The sequence below is a fragment of the Amblyraja radiata genome, chromosome 10, assembly GCF_010909765.2.
Source record: "Amblyraja radiata isolate CabotCenter1 chromosome 10, sAmbRad1.1.pri, whole genome shotgun sequence".
NCBI lineage: Eukaryota > Metazoa > Chordata > Chondrichthyes > Rajiformes > Rajidae > Amblyraja > Amblyraja radiata.
In genome coordinates this window covers 69,456,216-69,475,894 of record NC_045965.1, presented here as the reverse complement: position 1 = coordinate 69,475,894, position 19,679 = coordinate 69,456,216, and the positions used below count along the sequence as shown (strand labels likewise).

At 48.4% G+C, this 19,679-nt stretch overlaps 2 protein-coding genes across 3 annotated transcripts in view; one reads left to right on the top strand and one right to left on the bottom strand.

Annotated features, from left to right (window-relative positions):
* LOC116978083 (leucine-rich repeat and IQ domain-containing protein 3-like) overlaps positions 1 to 18,822 on the bottom strand; it is a 35,267-nt gene extending 16,445 nt beyond the window's left edge. For both annotated transcript variants that reach the window (XM_033029107.1, XM_033029108.1), the window contains exons 1-4: positions 18,724 to 18,822; positions 8,862 to 9,140; positions 5,260 to 5,580; positions 3,340 to 3,473 (exon numbers count right to left, since the gene is read on the bottom strand). In XM_033029107.1, the coding sequence (XP_032884998.1) occupies positions 3,340 to 3,473; positions 5,260 to 5,580; positions 8,862 to 9,140; positions 18,724 to 18,765 (776 nt within the window). In that variant the 5' untranslated portion in view covers positions 18,766 to 18,822. The remainder of the gene's footprint in view (positions 1 to 3,339; positions 3,474 to 5,259; positions 5,581 to 8,861; positions 9,141 to 18,723) is intronic.
* Positions 18,823 to 18,919: 97 nt separating this feature from the next.
* The window catches only part of LOC116977428 (serine/threonine-protein kinase TNNI3K-like), a 58,104-nt gene continuing 57,344 nt past the window's right edge, over positions 18,920 to 19,679 (top strand). The window contains exon 1 of the mRNA XM_033027856.1: positions 18,920 to 19,050. Within this exon, the coding sequence (XP_032883747.1) occupies positions 18,960 to 19,050 (91 nt within the window). The 5' untranslated portion in view covers positions 18,920 to 18,959. The remainder of the gene's footprint in view (positions 19,051 to 19,679) is intronic.

Sequence of the window (19,679 nt, the reverse complement as noted above, 5' to 3'; positions counted from 1 at the left end):
GTATGACTACAATGTGGAGTACAGAAGCTCCAAGTACAACGCAGTTGCAGATGCGTTGTCCCGGTTGCCCCATGAGAACTCTGACGTGGGAAGTGAGAACTCAATGTACACACTGCAAGTTGTAGATGAAGACTTTCCAGTGACTGCAACAAAAATTGCAGCAGAAACAGAGAAACACACTGTGCTGAAGTGGGTCTATGAACAGACATTGAACGGTTGGACTGAAATCGATGGTGGATTGAACTCGGTTCTGAACTCAGAGCTGAAGCCTCGCCATGAATTATCATGTGAGCAGGGATGCATTAAGTGGGGTTACAGAGTGGTTGTACCAGAGTCTTTGAGAAACAAAATTATGAATGAACTTCATGCCGAACATCCTGGCATAGTAAGCATGAAGACAATTGCCGGAAGTTTTGTGTATTGGCCTGGTATTGACAGTGACATCGAGTCACTGGTGAGCAAATGTAGCGTCTGCCAAAATTGCCGGAGTAAACCACCAAAAACACCACTGCAACCCTGGTCATGGCCAAGTAGACCTTTTCAGAGAGTTCATGCAGATTTTTGTGAAAAGGGTAATGATCACTTTCTGGTACTAGTAGGTAGTCATTCCAAATGGATTGAGGTTAAGCATATGGGGTCAGGCACTACTACTGAGTGTACCATAGATGAGTTGAGATCAATTTTTGCATGCCATGGTTTACCGGAAGAACATGTTTCTGATAACGGGCCTCAGTTCCGTTCAGAACGGTTCAAAGAGTTCAAGCAGTGGAATGGTGTAAACACACACTTATTTCCCCATACCATCCAGCCTCCAATGGGGCGGTAGAAAGGTCTGTTAGAGTTGTCAAAGATGCTCTCAAGAAACAGGTTTTGCAGGGTAATTCAAAGCTCAGCATGAAACATCATTTGGCTAGTTTCTTGCTGAAGTACAGAACCACACAACACACAACAGGTCACTCACCTGCAGAACTGTTGATGAAGAGAAGGCTAAGAATATGCCTGTCCAGTTCAACCCAATTTGGCCGTGAGAGTTGAGCAAAAACAGTGGTCAAAAACGCCATATGGACTCCCACAAAAAGGAGAGGTACTTCAAGCCAGATGAGCAGGTTCATGTTCTCAGTCCTCCCAACAAGTCCAGTTGAGACAAATGGGATGTTGGGAAAAGGTGGAAGTGTGTGGAACAAAAAGATACTTAGTTGAAGTTAGAGATTGGATCAAAAGTGTTCATGTTGATCAAATGATTCCAGCCAAAGATGAATCAAAAACTGAGCATGAAGTCCTAATCCCTGAGTTTTTATCTGAAAGTGAGTTGGAAGAGACCACTGTGATTGAAAAAACAAAGTTCAGGTAGTACAGACAAAGAAACAAGATTCCTCTGGTCAAAGTCAGAGTACTAAAACAGAGCCAAACAAGCCTACAGTCGAGTCACAACCTAAACCTGTTACACGTGTTACTGTTAGATGATCAGGCAGGATCCGTAAACCAGTAGTTAGGTTAGGTTTGTAAGTTAAGTAACTCACTGGATAAGCAAAACGAAAATGTGTAGATATGTAAAATAAATATATTATGTAATCATTTAGAATTTCATGAAAACGGGTTTAAATCAAGTATCACAACAACAAAATGGTAACTGAGTACTTAGATTTAATACTTAAAAAAAGGAGCGCTGTGTAATGTATTCATTCATGTATGTGTTAATGAGTTGGTGTTGTATATTAGTAGGGAATGTTGGGTAATAAATCTCTCTCTCGTGATCCAGGCAACCTGCGTGTAAATTGTTATTCATTCTGCCGTCCGGAATATTACACCCCTCATCCTTCTAAACCAGTGAGTACAGGCCCAGTGCCGACTAGCACTCATCATACGTTAACCTAATTACATCCATTAGATTAGATATGAGATAGATAAATATTTAAAAGTTCAAAGGATTGCAAGTTATGTGGAAGTAGAAGAGGAGAAGAGTATGTTGATTAGTGCGGGTGTCAGGGGTTATGGGGAGAAGGCTGGAGAATGGGGTTAGGAGGGAGAGATAGATCAGCCATGATAGAATGGTGGAGTTGACTCGATGGGCCGAATGGCCTCATTCAGCTGCTATGATTTATTAACATGATGATCTGGACTCCACTATCCTCAGGGGCAGAGAATTCCAGACTCACCAGCTTCAGATTGTCCCTGACCCCACTACTGCTCCGGCTGCTGTATGAAACCCATCTTCCAGTTTAGTGCAGCTCAGAGATACAGAGTGGAAACCAACTCTTTGGCCCCTCGCGTCCACGCCGTACACTAACTATATCTTACACACTAGGTAGACACAAAATGCTGGAGTAACTCAGCGGGACAGGCAGCATCTCTGGAGAGAAGGAATGGGTGACATTTCGGGTCGAAACCCTTCCTCAGACCTGAAACATCACCCATTCCTTCTCTCCAGAGATGCTGCCTGTCCCGCTGAGTTACTCCAACATTTTGTCAAGTCAAGTCAAGTCACTTTTATTTCTATAGCACATTTAAAAAACAACTCTCGTTGACCAAAGTGCTTTACATTGGTCGAGGTACTAACGTTATACAACAGTGGTTCATAGATTTGTGTCTATCTTCGATTTAAACCAGCATCTGCAGTTCTTTCCTACACACTGGGGATAATATTCAATTTTTACCAAAGCCAATTAACCTCCAAATCTGCACGTCTTTGGAGGAAACCGGAGCATCCGGAGAAAACCCACGCAGGTGATTGGGAGATTGTGTAAACTCCGTACAGACAGCACCCATAGTCAGGATAGAACCTGGATCTCTGGCTCTGTGAGGCAGCAGCTCTACCCGCTGCACCACCGTGACGCCCTAGTTCGAGCCATTGTTGGCGGTATCTGGGGTTCTCATTGTTCCACCATTGAGGACACATCTTTGGACTCTGACAACAGGAACCCTTCACCTGACCCTCTCCAGCGCCTCCTGTAGCGTAGTTGCACCCGTACTAAACCCGCTGACTTATCTGCAGTTACTTATTTCCACTCAACTGTTTAGTTTAGTTTAGAGATACAGTGCAGAAACAGGCCCTTCGGCCCACCGAGTCCGTGCCGAGCAGCGATCCCCGCACATTAACACTACCCTACACACACTGGGGACAATTTATACTGATACCAAGCCAATTAACCTACAAACCTGCACGTCTTTGGAGTGTGGGAGGAAACTGAAGATCTCGGAGAAAACCCACGGGGTGAACATGCAAACTCTGTACAGCTGAGCACCTGTAGGTTTCTGGCTCTGTGAGGCAGTAGCTCTACCGCTACTGGGTGTTGAAGCAAAGCAAGTTAAAGATTGCATGACAAGGTAATGTACACCTACCCCAGCTTCTTCCTGGTGAGGTGGCCACGGACCCAGCGCTGAATGATGTGCACAGGGGAGTGATGGGCAAGGATGTTGTTGATGATGCCCACCAGCTTTTGGACGTTGTCCAGCTCACTGCGCCAGGTGGAGATCTGCGGGAGAGGTCAGAGTATCAGCGGCTGGTGCAGGCAGATCCGCCAGGGAGCCCAGGTTGACACGTACAGCATCAACAACATTGCATCAAATACCATCGCTAGCACAACATCAGTTACAGTTTCATGGGAAACAATCGAGGAGACTTGAGATAGAAATTAGAAACTTGTTCCTGTTCGCCAGTTGGTCAAAGAGGCAAAGCCCTAGCTAGGGCTGCACTAAGGGAAGTCAAGTCAAGTCAAGTCACTTTTATTTCTATAACACATTTAAAAAACAACTCTCGTTGACCAAAGTGCTTTACATTGGTGGAGGTACTAACGTTACACAACAGTGGTTCATAGATTAAGTACATACATAAATATATACATGTAGCCCTCACTCAGAGGATGTCAAGAAAGGCTTGAGAGTAAAGATGAGTTTTAAGTCTCGACTTAAAGAAGTCGATGGAGGGGGCAGTTCTGATGGGAAGAGGGATGCTGCTGTTCCACAGTCTAGGAGCTGCAACCGCAAAGGCCGCGGTTACCCCTGAGCTTATGCCTGGACCGCGGGATGTTCAGTAACCCCAAGTCGGCCGATCTGAGGGACCTGGAGGTGGTGTGGTGGGTAAGCAGACTTTTGATGTAGGTGGGGGCAAGCCCGTTAAGGGCTTTGTAGACATGAAGGAGGATCTTGAAATTTATTCGGGAAGGACCCAGACTGCTTGCATCACTGACTGGTTCACCTATTCCAATGCACAGGAAGGCAAGAGGCTGTGGTGAGGGGTGGACTCAGCCTCCCTACCATGGAGAACATCGACATCAAGAAGGCGGCATCTCTCATCACGGACCCCCACCATCCTGGCCCTGCCCTCTTCTCACTGCAGCCGCCGGGCAGGAGGTACACAAACCTCAAGGCCACAGCACCAGGTTCAGGAACAGATACTTTCCCACAACCCCCCCCCATCAGGTTCTTGAATCTCCCAAGATGTCAGACTAAGGAAGGTCCCGACCCGAAACATTCATAATCATAATAATTATCATAATACTGGAGTTTAGAAGGATGAGAGGGTATCTCATTGAAACATATAAGATTGTTAAGGGCTTGAACACGCTAGAGCAGTGGTTCCCAACGTGGGGCGTACGCCCCACAGGGGGGCAATTTGATTTTTAAGGGGGGCAATTGAGCCAATCCACAAATATTTCAATATTCTAATATAGAAATTTTCTCTCCCTTTATTACCTGTGAATACTCTTTTATTATCATATTTCTTTTGAAGCTTGTTTAAACCAAGGTATTGGCGTTTTAAGCTTCTTCAGCTGAAACGGAGTTCACTTTTTGAATGATAAGAATTATACATCACCACATGGGGGGGGGGGGCATCAGGATTTTAGAGGTGATTAGGTGGGGCATGGCCAAAAAAAGGTTGGGAACCACTGCGCTAGAGGCAGGAAACATGTTCCCGATGTTGGGGGAGTCCAGAACCAGGGGCCACTGTTTAAGAATAAGGGGTAAGCCATTTAGAACGGAGACGAGGAAACACTTTTTCTCACAGAGAGTTGTGAGTCTGTGGAATTCTCCGCCCCAGAGGGCGGTGGAGGCCGGTTCTCTGGATACTTTCAAGAGAGAGCTAGATAGGGCTCTTAAAGATAGCGGAGTCAGGGGATTTGGGGAGAAGGCAGGAACAGGGTACTGACTGGAAGGGCCAAGTGGACTACTCCTGCACCTATTGTCTTTGTCTATTTTGCATTTTCCTTGTAATTTGATGTGGAAATGGAAGTTTCTTCCCTGTCAACATGGGTAACTAACCTGTGGAGGTATTGGAGGATAAATGAGGAACTGGTGACTGTGAGCACGGTAATGGCTGCTGTCCAGCTCATCCTCCATCAGTTCCTCGTCGGCAATGACAAAGTTGTCCAGCGCTTTCAGGCTCCAGATGCTGTTGACGACAAAGTGGCGATACTTTGGCACCAGGCTGATGGGGGTGTCGTACAGGGTCAGCACGGTGAGCTGTGGGCAGCCGCTCAGTGCCTCGATGCTGCACATGTCACCAATGATGTTGTTGTGGAGATACAGCACCTCCAGACACTTCATCTCCCTCCAGAAGAACTCGTCTGGGATCTCGGTAATCTGAGAGAGAGAGGGTGCAGAAACAGAGACAGGCCGTCAGAGTCACACAGTGATACAGTGTGGAAACAGGCCCTTCAGCCCAACTTGCCCACACCGGCCAACACGTCCCAGCTACACTAGTCCCACCTGGCAGCATGTTTTCCATGTCCCTCCAAACATGTTCTATCCTTGTAGAGTTAGTAGGTTAGTGAGGCAAAGTCATTCTGTGGGGAAAGGTAAGTCAGCACGAATGGAAGGGAGATGGGAATGAAAGGGCAGTGGGAATGGAGGGGAGGTGGGAATGAAAAGGGAGTGGGAATGGGAGGAGTGGGAATGAAAGGGCAGTTGGAGTGGGAATGAAAAGGGAGTGGGAATGGGAGGAGTGGGAATGAAAGGGCAGTGGGAATGGAGGGGAGGTGGGAATGAAAAGGGAGTGGGAATGAAAGGGCAGTGGGAATGAAAGGGCAGTGGGAATGGAAGTGGGAACGGGAGGAGTGGAAATGAAAGGGCAGTGGGAATGGTGGGGAGGTGGGAAAGGTAGTGGGAATGGGAGGAGTGGGAATGAAAGGGCAGCGTGGAATCCCTTCACTTATTTTCAGGGGCGTCTCCACCACACCCTGCCCCCCATATCCAGCAGCAGAAGGACCCCTCTATCTACTGTACTTGACTTGACTTGACTGTAGGGCAGTGACTGAGGTCCACTGTATGCAGCCTATAATTGTCACATAGTGGCCCTGGCCCGGAGTCACAGACAGACACAGTTGCCTTCTCTGTGGGAGGTGAGGGGACTCAGTGAGTTTTTGTAACAGGTTTCAGGGTCACCATCACTGGCATTTGCCTTTTCTCATTCCAGATTTAGTTAATGAACTAAAATTCACCAACTGCTGCAGTGAGATTCCCACGTCCCAGCATCAATCATTCACATCTCTGCATTCTAGCCCAATAACTATCCACAGGAAAATCTTTAAGTCAAGTTAATAAACACATGAAGGAAAAAAATAAAAAGCTGCTGTGATAGGTTGAGAAGTGCAGGACTAGAGGACGCAGCGAGCGGGGAGAGGGTTAATCAGAGCAGGCGGCCTGTTTGTGTTCAATCCAATATTCATGCGGCATTTGTATTATTCATGAGAGTCACCTTTACACAAGGACAGACCAGTCACAAAGTCCTGCAGATGCTGGAATGTGTCAGAGATCACAGAGTGCTGGAGTAACTCAGCGGGTCAGGCAGCATCTGTGGAGAACATGGATAGGTGACTATTCACAGAGTGCTGGAGTAACTCAGCGGGTCAGGCAGCATCTGTGGAGAACATAGATAGGTGACGTTTCACAGAGTGCTGGAGTAACTCAGCGGGTCAGGCAGCATCTGTGGAGAACATGGATAGGTGACGTTTCACACAGTGCTGGAGTAACTCAGCGGGTCAGGCAGCATCTGTGGAGAACATGGATAGGTGACGTTTCACAGAGTGCTGGAGTAACTCAGCGGGTCAGGCAGCATCTGTGGAGAACATAGATAGGTGACGTTTCACAGAGTGCTGGAGTAACTCAGCGGGTCAGGCAGCATCTGTGGAGAACATGGATAGGTGACGTTTCACAGAGTGCTGGAGTAACTCAGCGGGACAGGCAGCATCTCTGTACAGAAGGAATGGGTGACGATTCGGGTAGAGACCCTTCTTCAGACTTATCCAGTCTTGCCGCTGACTGGTTAACATGAAACAAAAGCTTTTCACTGTACCTCACTACACGTGACAATAAACTAAAACTGAATATGTACAGAAGTACAGTGGCTGTAGGATACAAAAGGATGTTGATAAGAGTGAAATGTAAAACCAGAGGGAGGGGAGTGGGTGTGGGGGAAGGTGGTGGGAGGGGGGGATAGGGATAGTGGTGAATGGGTGTGCAGCAGTCAATAGGCCGGGGGAGGGGGGGGTGCAAGAAAACAAAAGGGTGGTGTGGGGTTACACAAAGATAATTGGTCTCAATTCCCCCTTCCACCCGGCCGATCGACATTCAAAACATCCCCAGATAATGCAGGTGGGTGGAAGGAGGCCAGGGTTTAAATCCCCGAGTCCTACAGAGTCTGGGAGCAACTCTCTCTCCTCTTCACCCTGCAGTGCCAGTCTGCAGATATTCTATGGGCTGCTGATCAAGTGCTGTGGACCTTAGAGTAGAGGGGACATGCAGCATGGAAACAGGCCCTTCGGCCCAACTTGCCCATGACAACCCAGATGCTCCATCGACACCATCCGCCCACATTTGGCCCATATCCCTCCAAACCTTTCCTGTCCACGTACCTGTCCAAATGTCTTGTTATAGTACCTGCCTCAACTACTTTCTCCGGCAGCTCGTTCCGTACACCCACAACACTCTTGTGCTCTGGTATTTTATTTCATTCTTCACATGTTTAAATTATGTTTTATTTTTAATTGTCTACTGTATATCGTATTGTTACTTGCGAGCGGAGCACCAAGGCAAATTCCTTGTATGTTTACATACTTGGCTAATAACATTTATTCAATTCAATTCAAAAGTTGCCCCTCAGGTTTCCGATTAACATTTGTCCCTCTCACCTTAAAGCTGCATCCTCTGGGTCTAGATAACCCTACTCTCGGTAGAATACTCTGTGCATTCACCCTATCCATTCAGCCATGATTTTATACAGCTCTATAAAATCACCCCTCATCCTCCTGCGCTCCAAGGAATAAAGTCCTAGCCTGCCCCACCTTTCCCTGTAGCTCAGGCCCTCAAGGTCTAGGGAACATCCTACTCCGCACTCTTTCAAGCTTAATCACATCCTTGCTACAGCACAGACATAATCATGTTCATAAGTGATAGCAGCAGAATTAGGCCATTCGGCCCATCAAGTCTACTCCTCCATCCAATCATGGCTGATCTATTTCTCCCTCCTAACCCCATTCTCCTGCCTTCTCCCCATAACCCCTGACACCCGCACTAATCAACAATCTATCAATCTCTGCCTTTGACTTGGAAAACATGGAGACTCCCTCTCTCCGTAGATTGTTGGTAGCTGGATGGGCTGCTGCGTGGGTTTTCTCCGGGCGCTCCAAAGACGTGCAGGTTTGTAGGCTAATTGTCTTGGTATAATTGTAAATTGTCCCTAGTGTGTGTAGGATAGTGTTAGTGTGCGGGGATCGCTGGTCGGCGCGGACTTGGTGGGCCGAAGGGCCTGTTTCTGCGCTGTATCTCTAAACTAAACATCAAAGATTGAGGACACTGATTGGCAGCGTCAGCTTTGTGACGGTACCACTGGGTTATACGGAGATCACACATCCTGCCTCACTTACATGGTTGCTATGGAGATCCAGCTTGATTAGATTGGGACAGTTTGAGAGAGCATCCATCTTGGAGATGTAATTCCTGGGCAGAATGCAGACACGCAGAGCGGAGCAGTTGGTCAAGTAGCCCATGTTGATCAGGTAACATGCCGACATGTTCACCACCATAATCTCCTTCAGTTTCTTCTCCTTGCTAATGTGCTCCATCTCCCCACACGACAAGATCAACGAGATTGAAGGGGACACCAGGTGTGTGTTGTCCACCAATCGCTTCAGCTCTGACGACATCTGTGGAGACACAAGGCTCTTACAGGGAAAGCAAAAAGACTTAGACAAGCGACAGGAGGAATCAGAGACACACGGCATCGAAACAGGCCCTTCGGCCCAACTCAACCATGCTGACCAACTTCCCTAACTGAACTAGCCCCACCTGTCCACATTTGGCCCGTATCACTCTTGACCTTCCCTATCCACATAACTGTGCAAAGGTCATAAGTGATAGGAGTAGAATTAGGCCATTCGGCCCATCAAGTCTACTCTGTCATTCAATCGTGGTTGATCTATCTCTCCCTCCTAACCCCATTCTCCTTCTCCTCATAACCCCTGACACCCGTACTAATCAAGAATCTATCTACCTCTGTCTTAAAAATATCCACTGACTGTGGAGAACATGGATAGGTGCAGTTTCACAGAGTGCTGGAGTAACTCAGCGGGTCAGGCAGCATCTGTGGAGAACATGGATAGGTGACGTTTCACAGAGTGCTGGAGTAACTCAGCGGGTCAGGCAGCATCTGTGGAGAACATGGATAGGTGACCTTTCACAGAGTGCTGGAGTAACTCAGCTGGTCAGGCAGCATCTGTGGAGAACATGGATAGGTGACGTTTCACAGAGTGCTGGAGTAACTCAGCTGGTCAGGCAGCATCTGTGGAGAACATAGATAGGTGACGTTTCACAGAGTGCTGGAGTGACTCAGCTGGTCAGGCAGCATCTGTGGAGAACATAGATAGGTGACGTTTCACAGAGTGCTGGAGTAACTCAGCGGGTCAGGCAGCATCTGTGGAGAACATGGATAGGTGACGTTTCACAGAGTGCTGGAGTAACTCAGCTGGTCAGGCAGCATCTGTGGAGAACATAGATAGGTGACGTTTCACAGAGTGCTGGAGTAACTCAGCGGGTCAGGCAGCATCCTTCCTAAACAATTGGGCGACACGGTGGTGCAGCGGGTAGAGCTGCTGCCTCACAGCGCCAGAAACCCGGGGTCCATCCCTACTACAGGTGCTGTCTGTACGGAGTTTACACGTTCTCCCCGTGACAGCATGGTTTTTCTCTGAGATCTTCGCTTTCCTCCCACACTCCAAAGACGTACAGGTTTGTAGGTTAATTGGCTTGGTGTAAATGTAAATTGTCCCTAGTGCGTGTGTGTAGGATAGTGTTAATGTTTGGGGATCACTGGTCGGAGGGCCGAAGGGCCTGTTTCAGCGCTGTATCTCTAAACTAAACACTCTTGACTCTACGGTAGACAAAAATGCTGGAGAAACTCAATGGGTGAGGCAGCATCTATGGAGCGAAGAAATAGGTGGTTTCGGATCTCGACCCGAAACGTCACCTATTCCTTTGCTCCATAGATGCTGCCTCACCCGCTGTGTTTCTCCAGCATTTTTGTCTACCTTCGATTTTTCCAGCATCTACAGTTCTTTCCTAAACTCTTGACTACAAACATCCCACTCTTTTGAAGTTCTTTTCCACTGGCAAATCTATACTATTTCTAGCTGTACTAACAAGATTCTCTCTACAATGCTGAGAAACTATATTTTGCACGCTAGGATATTTCCCCTCGCTTTACATTTTATACTTGTGTTTGCCTTGATTGTAGTCATAATGTCATAAGGAATAGTAGAATTAGGCCATTCGGCCCATCAAGTCTACATTGCCAATCAATCATGGTTGATCTATCTCTCCCTCCTAACCCCATTCCCCTGCCTTCTCTCCATAACCCCTGACACCCGTACTTATCAATAATCCATCTATCTCTGCCTTAAAGATATCCACTGACTTGACCTCCACATCCGTCTGTGGCAAAGAATTCCACAGATTCACCACCCTTTGACTGAAGAAATTCCTCCTCATCTCCTTCCTATTCACATACTGTGTAAGTTTCAATGAGGTCCCCCCTCATTCTTCTAAACTCCAGAGAGTGCAGGCCCAGTGCTGACAAACGCTCATCAGTCATGTACTGTAAATCTGATTTGATTGGATAGAATGCACACAAAAGCCTTTCACTTTACATGACCATAATAAACATGAACCTGTCTTTAAAAGTGACGGCGAAAGAGTGGTTAGTGAAGCAGAGGGGGCTCTGGGATTCACAAGCAGGGAGTACTAAGGCACGGAGGTCATGTTGAATTGTTATGAAATCCTGGCTCAGTCCTTGTTGGAGTATTGTGTTGTGTCTCTGATCTTCCAAACTTCCACTTTAAAAGGTCTACAGGGGGCTGGCTGCCCTCGATCTTAGAGAGTCAGGAATGAAATGCAGAGGGAGTGAGGTTTTGCTCTAGGTCAGATCCCAGCTGAGCTCTCTGTTCAGTTCTCAGTATTTTACGAGAGCAAGAAAAGATTAACTTTAACCTTTGACGGTAGAAGTTGGGAGGTCATGCTGCAGTTGTATAAGACGTTGGTGAAGCTGCATTTAGAGTATTGTGTAGGAAGGAACTGCAGATGCTGGTTTAAACTGGTAGACACAAAATGCTGGAGTAACTCAGCGGGACAGGCAGCATCTCTGGAGAGAAGGAATAGGTGACGTTTCGGGTCAAGATAGTCTGAAGAATGGTCTATTGCTTCTCGCCAGAGATGCTGCCCCTCCCGCTGAGTTACTCCAGCTTTTTGTGTCTATTTTGAGTATTGTGTTCAGTTCTGGGCACCATGTTATAGGAAAGTTGTTATCAAGCTGGATGGGTACAGAAAAGATTTACGAGGATGTTGCCAGGACTAGAAGGTCTGTGCTACAGGGAGAGGTTGAGTAGGTTGGGTCTCTTTTCCTTGGGGCACAGGAGGATGAGGGATGATCTTATCGAGGCGTATAAAATCATGAGAGGAATAGATTGGGTAGATGCACAGAGTCTCTTGCCCAGAGTAGGTGAATCCAGGACCTGAGTACATAGATTTAAGGTGAAGGGGAAAAAGATTTAATAGGAATCTGAGGGATACCCTTTTCATATAAACGGTGGTGCGTGTATGGAACAAGCTGCCAGAGGAGGTAGTTGACGCAGGGAATATACCAATGTTTAAGAAACAGTTAGACAGGTACATGGATAGGACAGGTGAAGAGGGATATGGACCAAACGCGGGCAGGTGGGACTAGTGTAGCTGGGACATGTTGGGTGGTGTGAGCATGTTGGGCCGACGGGCCTGTTTCCACGCTGTATCACTCTATGACTCTATGGAGAGATTCACCAGGATGATACAGGGCAGAAAGTAATGAAGACAGGCTCCACAAACTAGATCTGTATTCTCTGGAGCCACCCGTTAGATATGGTGATTTTGTGTAACTTTGCAAATGTATTCTCAACGTTCCGCCTATATTGCTTAGCCACTGATGCTTTTTTATTTCTACTAGGGAAGATGTGGATTGGCTTGTTAGTAGTGCTTGTTAGTAGTAGCTCCGCCTAGTATGTGCTTTATAGAATCAAGAGTTCGCTAACGCTAGCTAGTAGAAGTAGCAGCTCGGAGCTGTAACGTATGCAGATCCTATGCTGTAAGTTATTTAATAAACATGTGTTGTATCTTAGTGTGTGTTTGTGTCTTATCATTACAGTAAGGCCATCAAAAAGGCCAAAAGGGACTTCCACTCTAAGCTGGAGGATGAGACGGATGTTCAGCAACCGTGGCAGGGCTTGAATGCCATCACCTCCTACAAGGCAAAATCAAGAGGTGCTCAATGCGTCTTACGCCCGCTTTGATAAGGAGAACACTGATGTGCCTTCCCGAGCCCCCATTCGCCCTGGTGATATTAGTCACAGTCACGGAGGTCGACGTCAAAAGATCCTTCAGAGGGGTGAACCCTCAAAAAGTGCCTGGACCTGATGGTATACCCGGGCGTGTTCTAAAAACCTGTGCAGACCAACAGGCTGGAGTTTTTACGGACATTTTCAACCTCTCACTTCTGAAGTCTGAGGTCCCCACCTGCTTTAAAAGGGCATCAATTATACCGGTGCCCAAGAAGAGTAAGGTGACGTGCCTCAATGACTATCGACCAGTGGCACTAACGCCTGTGGTGGTGAAGTGCTTTGAGAAGTTGGTTATGGTGCACATCAACTCCTACCTCGACAAGAACCTGGACCCACTGCAGTTCGCTTACCGCCACAACAGATCAACGGAGGATGCGATCTCGCTGGCTCTCCACTCCGCTCTGGACAACAAAAACACTTACGTCAGGCTGTTGTTTATTGATTACAGCTCGGCATTCAATACCATGAACTCCAAGCTGGTTACCAAGCTCTCAGAACTGGGTCTCTGCGCATCCCTCTGTAATTGGATCCTCAACTTCCTCATTCACAGACCACAGTCTGTCCGTATTGGTGGAAATATGTCATCCTCGATAACAATCAGCACGGGAGGATCTCAAGGCTGCGGGTTCAGCCACCTGCTATACTCACCCTAACTTCATGACTGCGTAGCCGGACATAGTGCGAACTTCATCGTTAAGTTCGCTGACGACACCATTGTTGTGGGACGAATTACAGATGGTGATGAGTCAGTGTATAGAAGTGAGATCGACCGACTGACCAAATGGTGCCAGCACAATAACCTGGCTCTCAACATCAGTAACACCAAGGAACTGATTGTGGACTTTGGAAGAGAAAGGATGAGGACCCACAATCCTGTTTATATCAACGGGACGATGATGGAGAGAGTCAAAAGCTTCAAATTCCTGGGTGTGCACATTTCCGAAGATCTTTCCTGGTCCCAGCACACTGATGCAATTATAAAGAAGGCACATCAGCGACTCTACTTCCTGAGAAGATTACAGAGAGTCGGTATGTCAAAGAGGATTTGCTGGAACTTCTACAAGTGCACAGAAGAGTGCATGCTAACTAGCTGCATCGTGGCCTGGTTCGGCAACTTGAACGTCCGGGTGCGGGAAGGACTGCAGAAAGTTTCGTACAACAGGTAGCGTCGGTGCCTTTCCACTTTTTTTTAGTCTAAAAGTGTGTTTTAGTGTGTTTTAGTGTGGGGGGGGGGGGGGGGGGGGGGGGAGCGGGAATTGGGGGAAACTGTTTTTTAGTCACTTACCTCGGTGGAATGCGACTTTTCTCCTAGTTGCATTTCGCCCTCCCTCACGGCCTATCAACTTGGATTGGTGCGGCCTCTCCCGGAGTCGGGTCCCGAGCTTCAGCAGCGGGCGCAGCACGGACTATCCATCGCAGAGCGGGCGATCCTTTGCCGGGGATCCCTAGAAGTGCTCCGATCGCTGGCCCGCGGGACTACAACATACTGAAGCCGCGGTCTGCAGAGCTTCCAGCCGCGGGCGCGGTGTGGACTTTAAGAGCTCCAACCGCCGGCCTGCGGCCTATAACATCATGAAGCCCCGGTCTCCAGTAAGAAGCGGCCGATTCGGGACCTCCAAGCCGCGGAGTGTCCGTCCATCCCGACGTCGGAGTTTCGACCATCCCGACGAGAGAGCCTGTACGTCGGGCCGTCCGTAGTGGCGACTGCGGATGGTTCATGGCCCTGACCACAGATGAACAAAGGAGGAGGACTGACAAAGTTATTGCCTTCCACCACAGTGAAGAATGTTGATTCCACTGTGCTGGATGTTTATGTTATATTCTATTGTGCATTGTGCTCTATTTGATTGTGTGGGTGCATGGTAAATCAAATTCCACTCTACCTCAAGTGGTGCATGTCCCAATAAATGTGAGGCTCTGAACTACAATAGACTATTATTATTATTGTTGCACTGTTTTGTTTGTTTTTTGAGTATGTGTATATGTGTGTATGATTTCTCTCTCGTTTATCATATCATACTATGTTTACATATTGTGTTGTGCTGCAGCAAGTAAGAATTTCATTGTTCTATCTGGGACGTATGACAATAAAACACTCGTGACTATTGACTCTTTTGAAAGATGCACAAGATTCAAGATTCAATGTAATGGTCACATTTGTACCAATTAAGGTACAGTGAAATTTGAGTCACCATACAGCCATACTAAGTAAAAAGCAAAAATACACACAGCACACAAAATATAGTTTAACATAAACATCCACCACAGTGGAATCAACATTCCTCACTGTGATGGAAGGCATTAAATTTCAGTCATCTTCCTCCTTTGTTCACTCGTGGTCGGGGCCTTTGAACGGAGCTCCCGAGTTAGCCACTTCTCACCGGAGACCGCGGGCTTCACGGTGATAACATCTACAGGCCCCGCGGTTGGAGGTCCAACACTGGCGATCCTCGGCAAAAGATCCCAGGCTCGGCGATGGTAAGTCCGCTCCGCGCCCGCGGCTTGAAGCTCCGGGCCGGTCTCCAGGAAAGGACGCACCAATCCATGTTGTAGGCCGCAGGGGGGACGGGGATACGAGACGGAGAAAAATCGCATCTCCATCGAGGTACGTGACTGGAAAAGGTTTCCCCCAGTCCCCTGCCCTCCAACACATAAAACATACCAAGAGACATTAAAACAAACATTCAAGACATACTTAAAATAATAAAAACAGAGAAGGGACAAGACAGACTACTGGTGAGGCGGACATTATGGGCGGCACCCGGTAAAAATGTGCAAGATTGGAGGGGGAGATGGGGGGATGGAGGGAGAGACTTTCACAAACAGACATCTGGACCAGGAAGAGAGGGCTCTGAACCCAGTGCTGGGAGATGGGGCGATGGCGGACAGTATAGGGGAGACGGGCCGATGGGCCTGCTCTATGCTGTCTGCTTTTGCCCGTGATCATATTGAATGGCGTTGCTGCCTAGAAGGGCTGAATGGCGTTGCTGGCTAGAAGGGCCTACTCCTACACCTATTGTCTATGTTTCTTCAAGTGAGGGGGTGGTCCCAGGCCCCCTGAGCCCCTGGTGAGGGGGGTATGTGTGCGTGTGTCTGAGTCTAAGTGTGTGTGTCTGTCTCTATGTGTGTGTCTGTGCATGTGTTCATCTGTAGGGGTGTGTGTGTGTGTGTGTGTGTGTATGCGCGCGTATGTGAATGTGTGTGCGTATGTGTGTGTGAGAGAGCGTACATGTCTGGTGTGAATATGTGTGCGCATGTGTGTACGATTGTGTGGGAGTGTGAAGGTGCGTGTGTGAATGGGTGTGAGTGCGTGTTTGTATTTGTATGTGGGTGTGTGTGTATGTATGTGGGTGAGAGTGCTTGAGTGTATATGTATTTGTGTGAGTGAGTCACAAGCCTGGATGAGTGTGTGTGTCACTAGTGTGAGTGTGTGTCACTAGCCTGGATGAGTGAGTGTGTCATGAGCCTGGGTGAGTGTGTGTCAGTTTTGTTTGTGTCACTAGTGTGTATGCCACTAATGAATGTGTCACTAGTAAGCATGTATGTCACTAGTGTGTGAGTGTCATTAGTATGTGTGCGTGTCACTAGTGCGTGAGTGTGTCACTAGTGTATGAGTGTGTCACTAGTGCATGAGTGTGTCACTAGTGTGTGTGTCATTAGTGTGTGAATGTGTCACTAGTGTGTGTGTCACTAGTGTGTGTGTGTCACTAGTGTACCACTAGTGTGTGAGTGTGACACTAGTGTGTGAGCATGTCACTAGTGTGTAAGTGTGCCACTAGTGTGTGTGTCACTATTGCTCACTAGTGTGTGAGTGTGTGACTAGTGTGTGATTGCGTCACTGGTGTGTGTCACTAGTGTGCGAGTGTGTCACGGGTGTGTCACTAATGTGTGAGTGTGTCACTGGCGTATGAGTGTGTCACTAGTATGTGAGTGTGTCACTAGTGTATTGGTGTGTCACTAGTGTGTGAGTGGGTCACTAGTGTGTCACTGGTGTGTGAGTGTCACTAGTGTGTGAGTGTGTCACTCGTGTGTGAGTGGGTCACTAGTGTGTCACTAGTGTGCGAGTGTCACTAGTGTGTCACTAGTGTGTCACTAGTGTGTGTGTCACTGGTGTGTGAGTGTGTCACTAGTGTGTCACTAATATGTGAGTGGGTCACTAGTGTGTGTGTCACTAGTATCACTAGTGTGTGTGTGCCACTAGTGTGTCACTAGTATGTGATTGGTCACTAGTGTGTGTGTGTCACTAGTGTGTGTGTGTCACTAGTGTGTCACTAGTATGTGAGTGTGTCCCCAGTGTGTGTGTCACTAGTGTGTCACTCGTGTGTGAGTGTCACAAGTGTGTGTGTGTCACTAGTGTGTGAGTGTGCCACTAGTGTGTCACTAGTATGTGAGTGGGTCACTAGTGTGTGTGTGTCACTAGTGTGTGAGTGTGTCACTAGTGTGTGAGCGTGTCACTAGCGTGTCACTAGTATGTGAGTGTGTCACTAGTAGGTGAGTGCGTCACTAGCGTGTCACGGTGTCAATAGTGTGTCACTAGTATGTGAGTGTGTCACTAGTGTGTGAGTGTGTCGCTAGCGTGTCACTAGTTTGAGTGTGTCACTAGTGTGAGTGTGTCGCTAGTGTGTCACTAGTTTGAGTGCATCACTAGTTTGAGTGTGTCACTGGTGTGTCACTAGTGCGCGTGTCACTAGTGTGTCACGAGTGCGAGTGTGTCACTAGTGCGTGTGTGTCACTAGTGTGTCACCAGTGTTAGTGTGTCACTGGTGTGAGTGTGTCACCAGTGTTAGTGTGTCACTAGTGTGTCACGAGTGAGTGTGTCACTAGTGTGTCACCAGTGTAAGTGTGTCACTAGTGTGTCACGAGTGTAAGTGTGTCACTAGTGTGTCACTAGTGTGAATGTGTCACTAGTATGTCACTAGTGTGAGTGTGTCACTAGTGTGGCATTAGTGTGAGTGTGTCACTAGTGTGTCACCAGTCTTAGTTTGTCACTAGTGTGAGTGTCACTAGTGTGTCACTAGTGTGAGTGTGTCACGAGTGTGTCACCGGTGTTAGTGTGTCACTAGTGTAAGCGTGTCACTAGTGTGCGTGTCACTAGTGTGCGCGAGTGTGTCACTCGTGTGTGTGTCACTAGTGTGTGTCACTAGTGTGTGTGTGTCATTAGTGTGTGAGTGTGTCACTAGTGCGTGTGAGTGTGCCACTAGTGTGTGAGTGTGTCACTAGTGTGTGTGAGCGTGTCACTAGTGTGTGAGTGTCACTAGTGTGTCACTAGTGTGAGCGTGTCACTAGTGTGTCACCAGTGTTAGTGTGTCACTGGTGTGTGTGAGTGTGTCACGAGTGTGTGAGTGTGTCACTGGTGTGTGTGAGTGTGTCACTAGTGTGTGAGTGTGTCACTAGTGTGCGTGAGTGTGTCACTAGTATGTGAGTGTGTCACTAGTGTGTGTGAGTGTGTCACTAGTGTGTGTGTGAGTGTGTCACTAGTGTGTGAGTGTGTCACTAGCGTGTGTGTGTGTCACTAGTGTGTGTGAGTGTGTCACTAGTGTGTGTGAGTGTGTCACTAGTGTGCGAGTGTGTCACTAGTGTGTGTGAGTGTGTCACCAGTGTGTGTGAGTGTGTCACTAGTGTGTGTGAGTGTGTCACCAGTGTGTGTGAGTGTGTCACTAGTGTGTGTGAGTGTGTCACCAGTGTGTGTGAGTGTGTCACTAGTGTGTGTGAGTGTGTCACCAGTGTGTGTGAGTGTGTCACTAGTGTGTGTGAGTGTCACTCGTGTGTGAGTGTGTCACTAGTGTGTGTGAGTGTGTCACTAGTGTGTGTGAGTGTGTCACTAGTGTGTGTGAGTGTCACTAGTGTGTGTGAGTGTGTCACTAGCCTGGCTACGTTCCGGCTTCACGCACACTCCACGCCGCGCCATCGCCGCTCGGCCTCGCCGTTATGGCAACCGGGGCGCATGCGCGGCCCCTCCCGCCCCGCCCCCGGGTTACGTCACAGAGCGGCGGCGCATGCGCGGGTATGGCACGTCACCACGTCACGTCTCCGGTCCCGCGGGACCGCGCACGTCCCCCCTCCCGTCCCGTCCGTCCCGGCGCCGCGCGGACAGTGAGGACGATGGCCGAGACCGAGCGGGAGACGGAGACTCTGTGGCGGCGGCTGCGGGAGGCGACCGGGCGGAGGCTGCGGGCCTTCAACACCATGCGGGGTGAAGCAGCACCGTCACCCTCACCCTCACCGTCACAACCCCACACACACCCCACACACAACCCCACCCTCACCCTCACCGTCACAACCGCACACACACCCCACACACACCGCCCCCGCCCCCTGCACCTCTTGTCTGTATCTGTATACATAGACTGGGGGCTTGGTGTACTATTATTGTTTATATCTGTACACATTGTGTGTGTACATTATATATACATGTATGTGTGTGTACATTATATTATCTGGACTTCCACTGTTACGCTGATGACACCCAGATCTACCTCGGCACCAAATCCCCCCACAACCCCCCCTCTCCCATATCAACTCCTGTTTGTCAGCTATAAAAACCTGGATGCAACATAACTTCCTCAAACTCAACAGCGATGAAACAGAATTCCTCCTCATAGGCTCCAAAGCCACACTCAGCAAAATCAATAACCCCACTCTCACCATCGACGGCACCACTGTCTCCCCATCTCCCCAGGCCCGCAACCTTGGCGTGATCTTTGATTCCACCCTCTCCCTTGAGCCTCACATCCGCCATGTCATTAAAACCTCCTTCTTCCACCTCCGCAACATCGCCAAACTCAGACCCTCTCTCACACCTCCCGCTGCTGAAAGACTCAT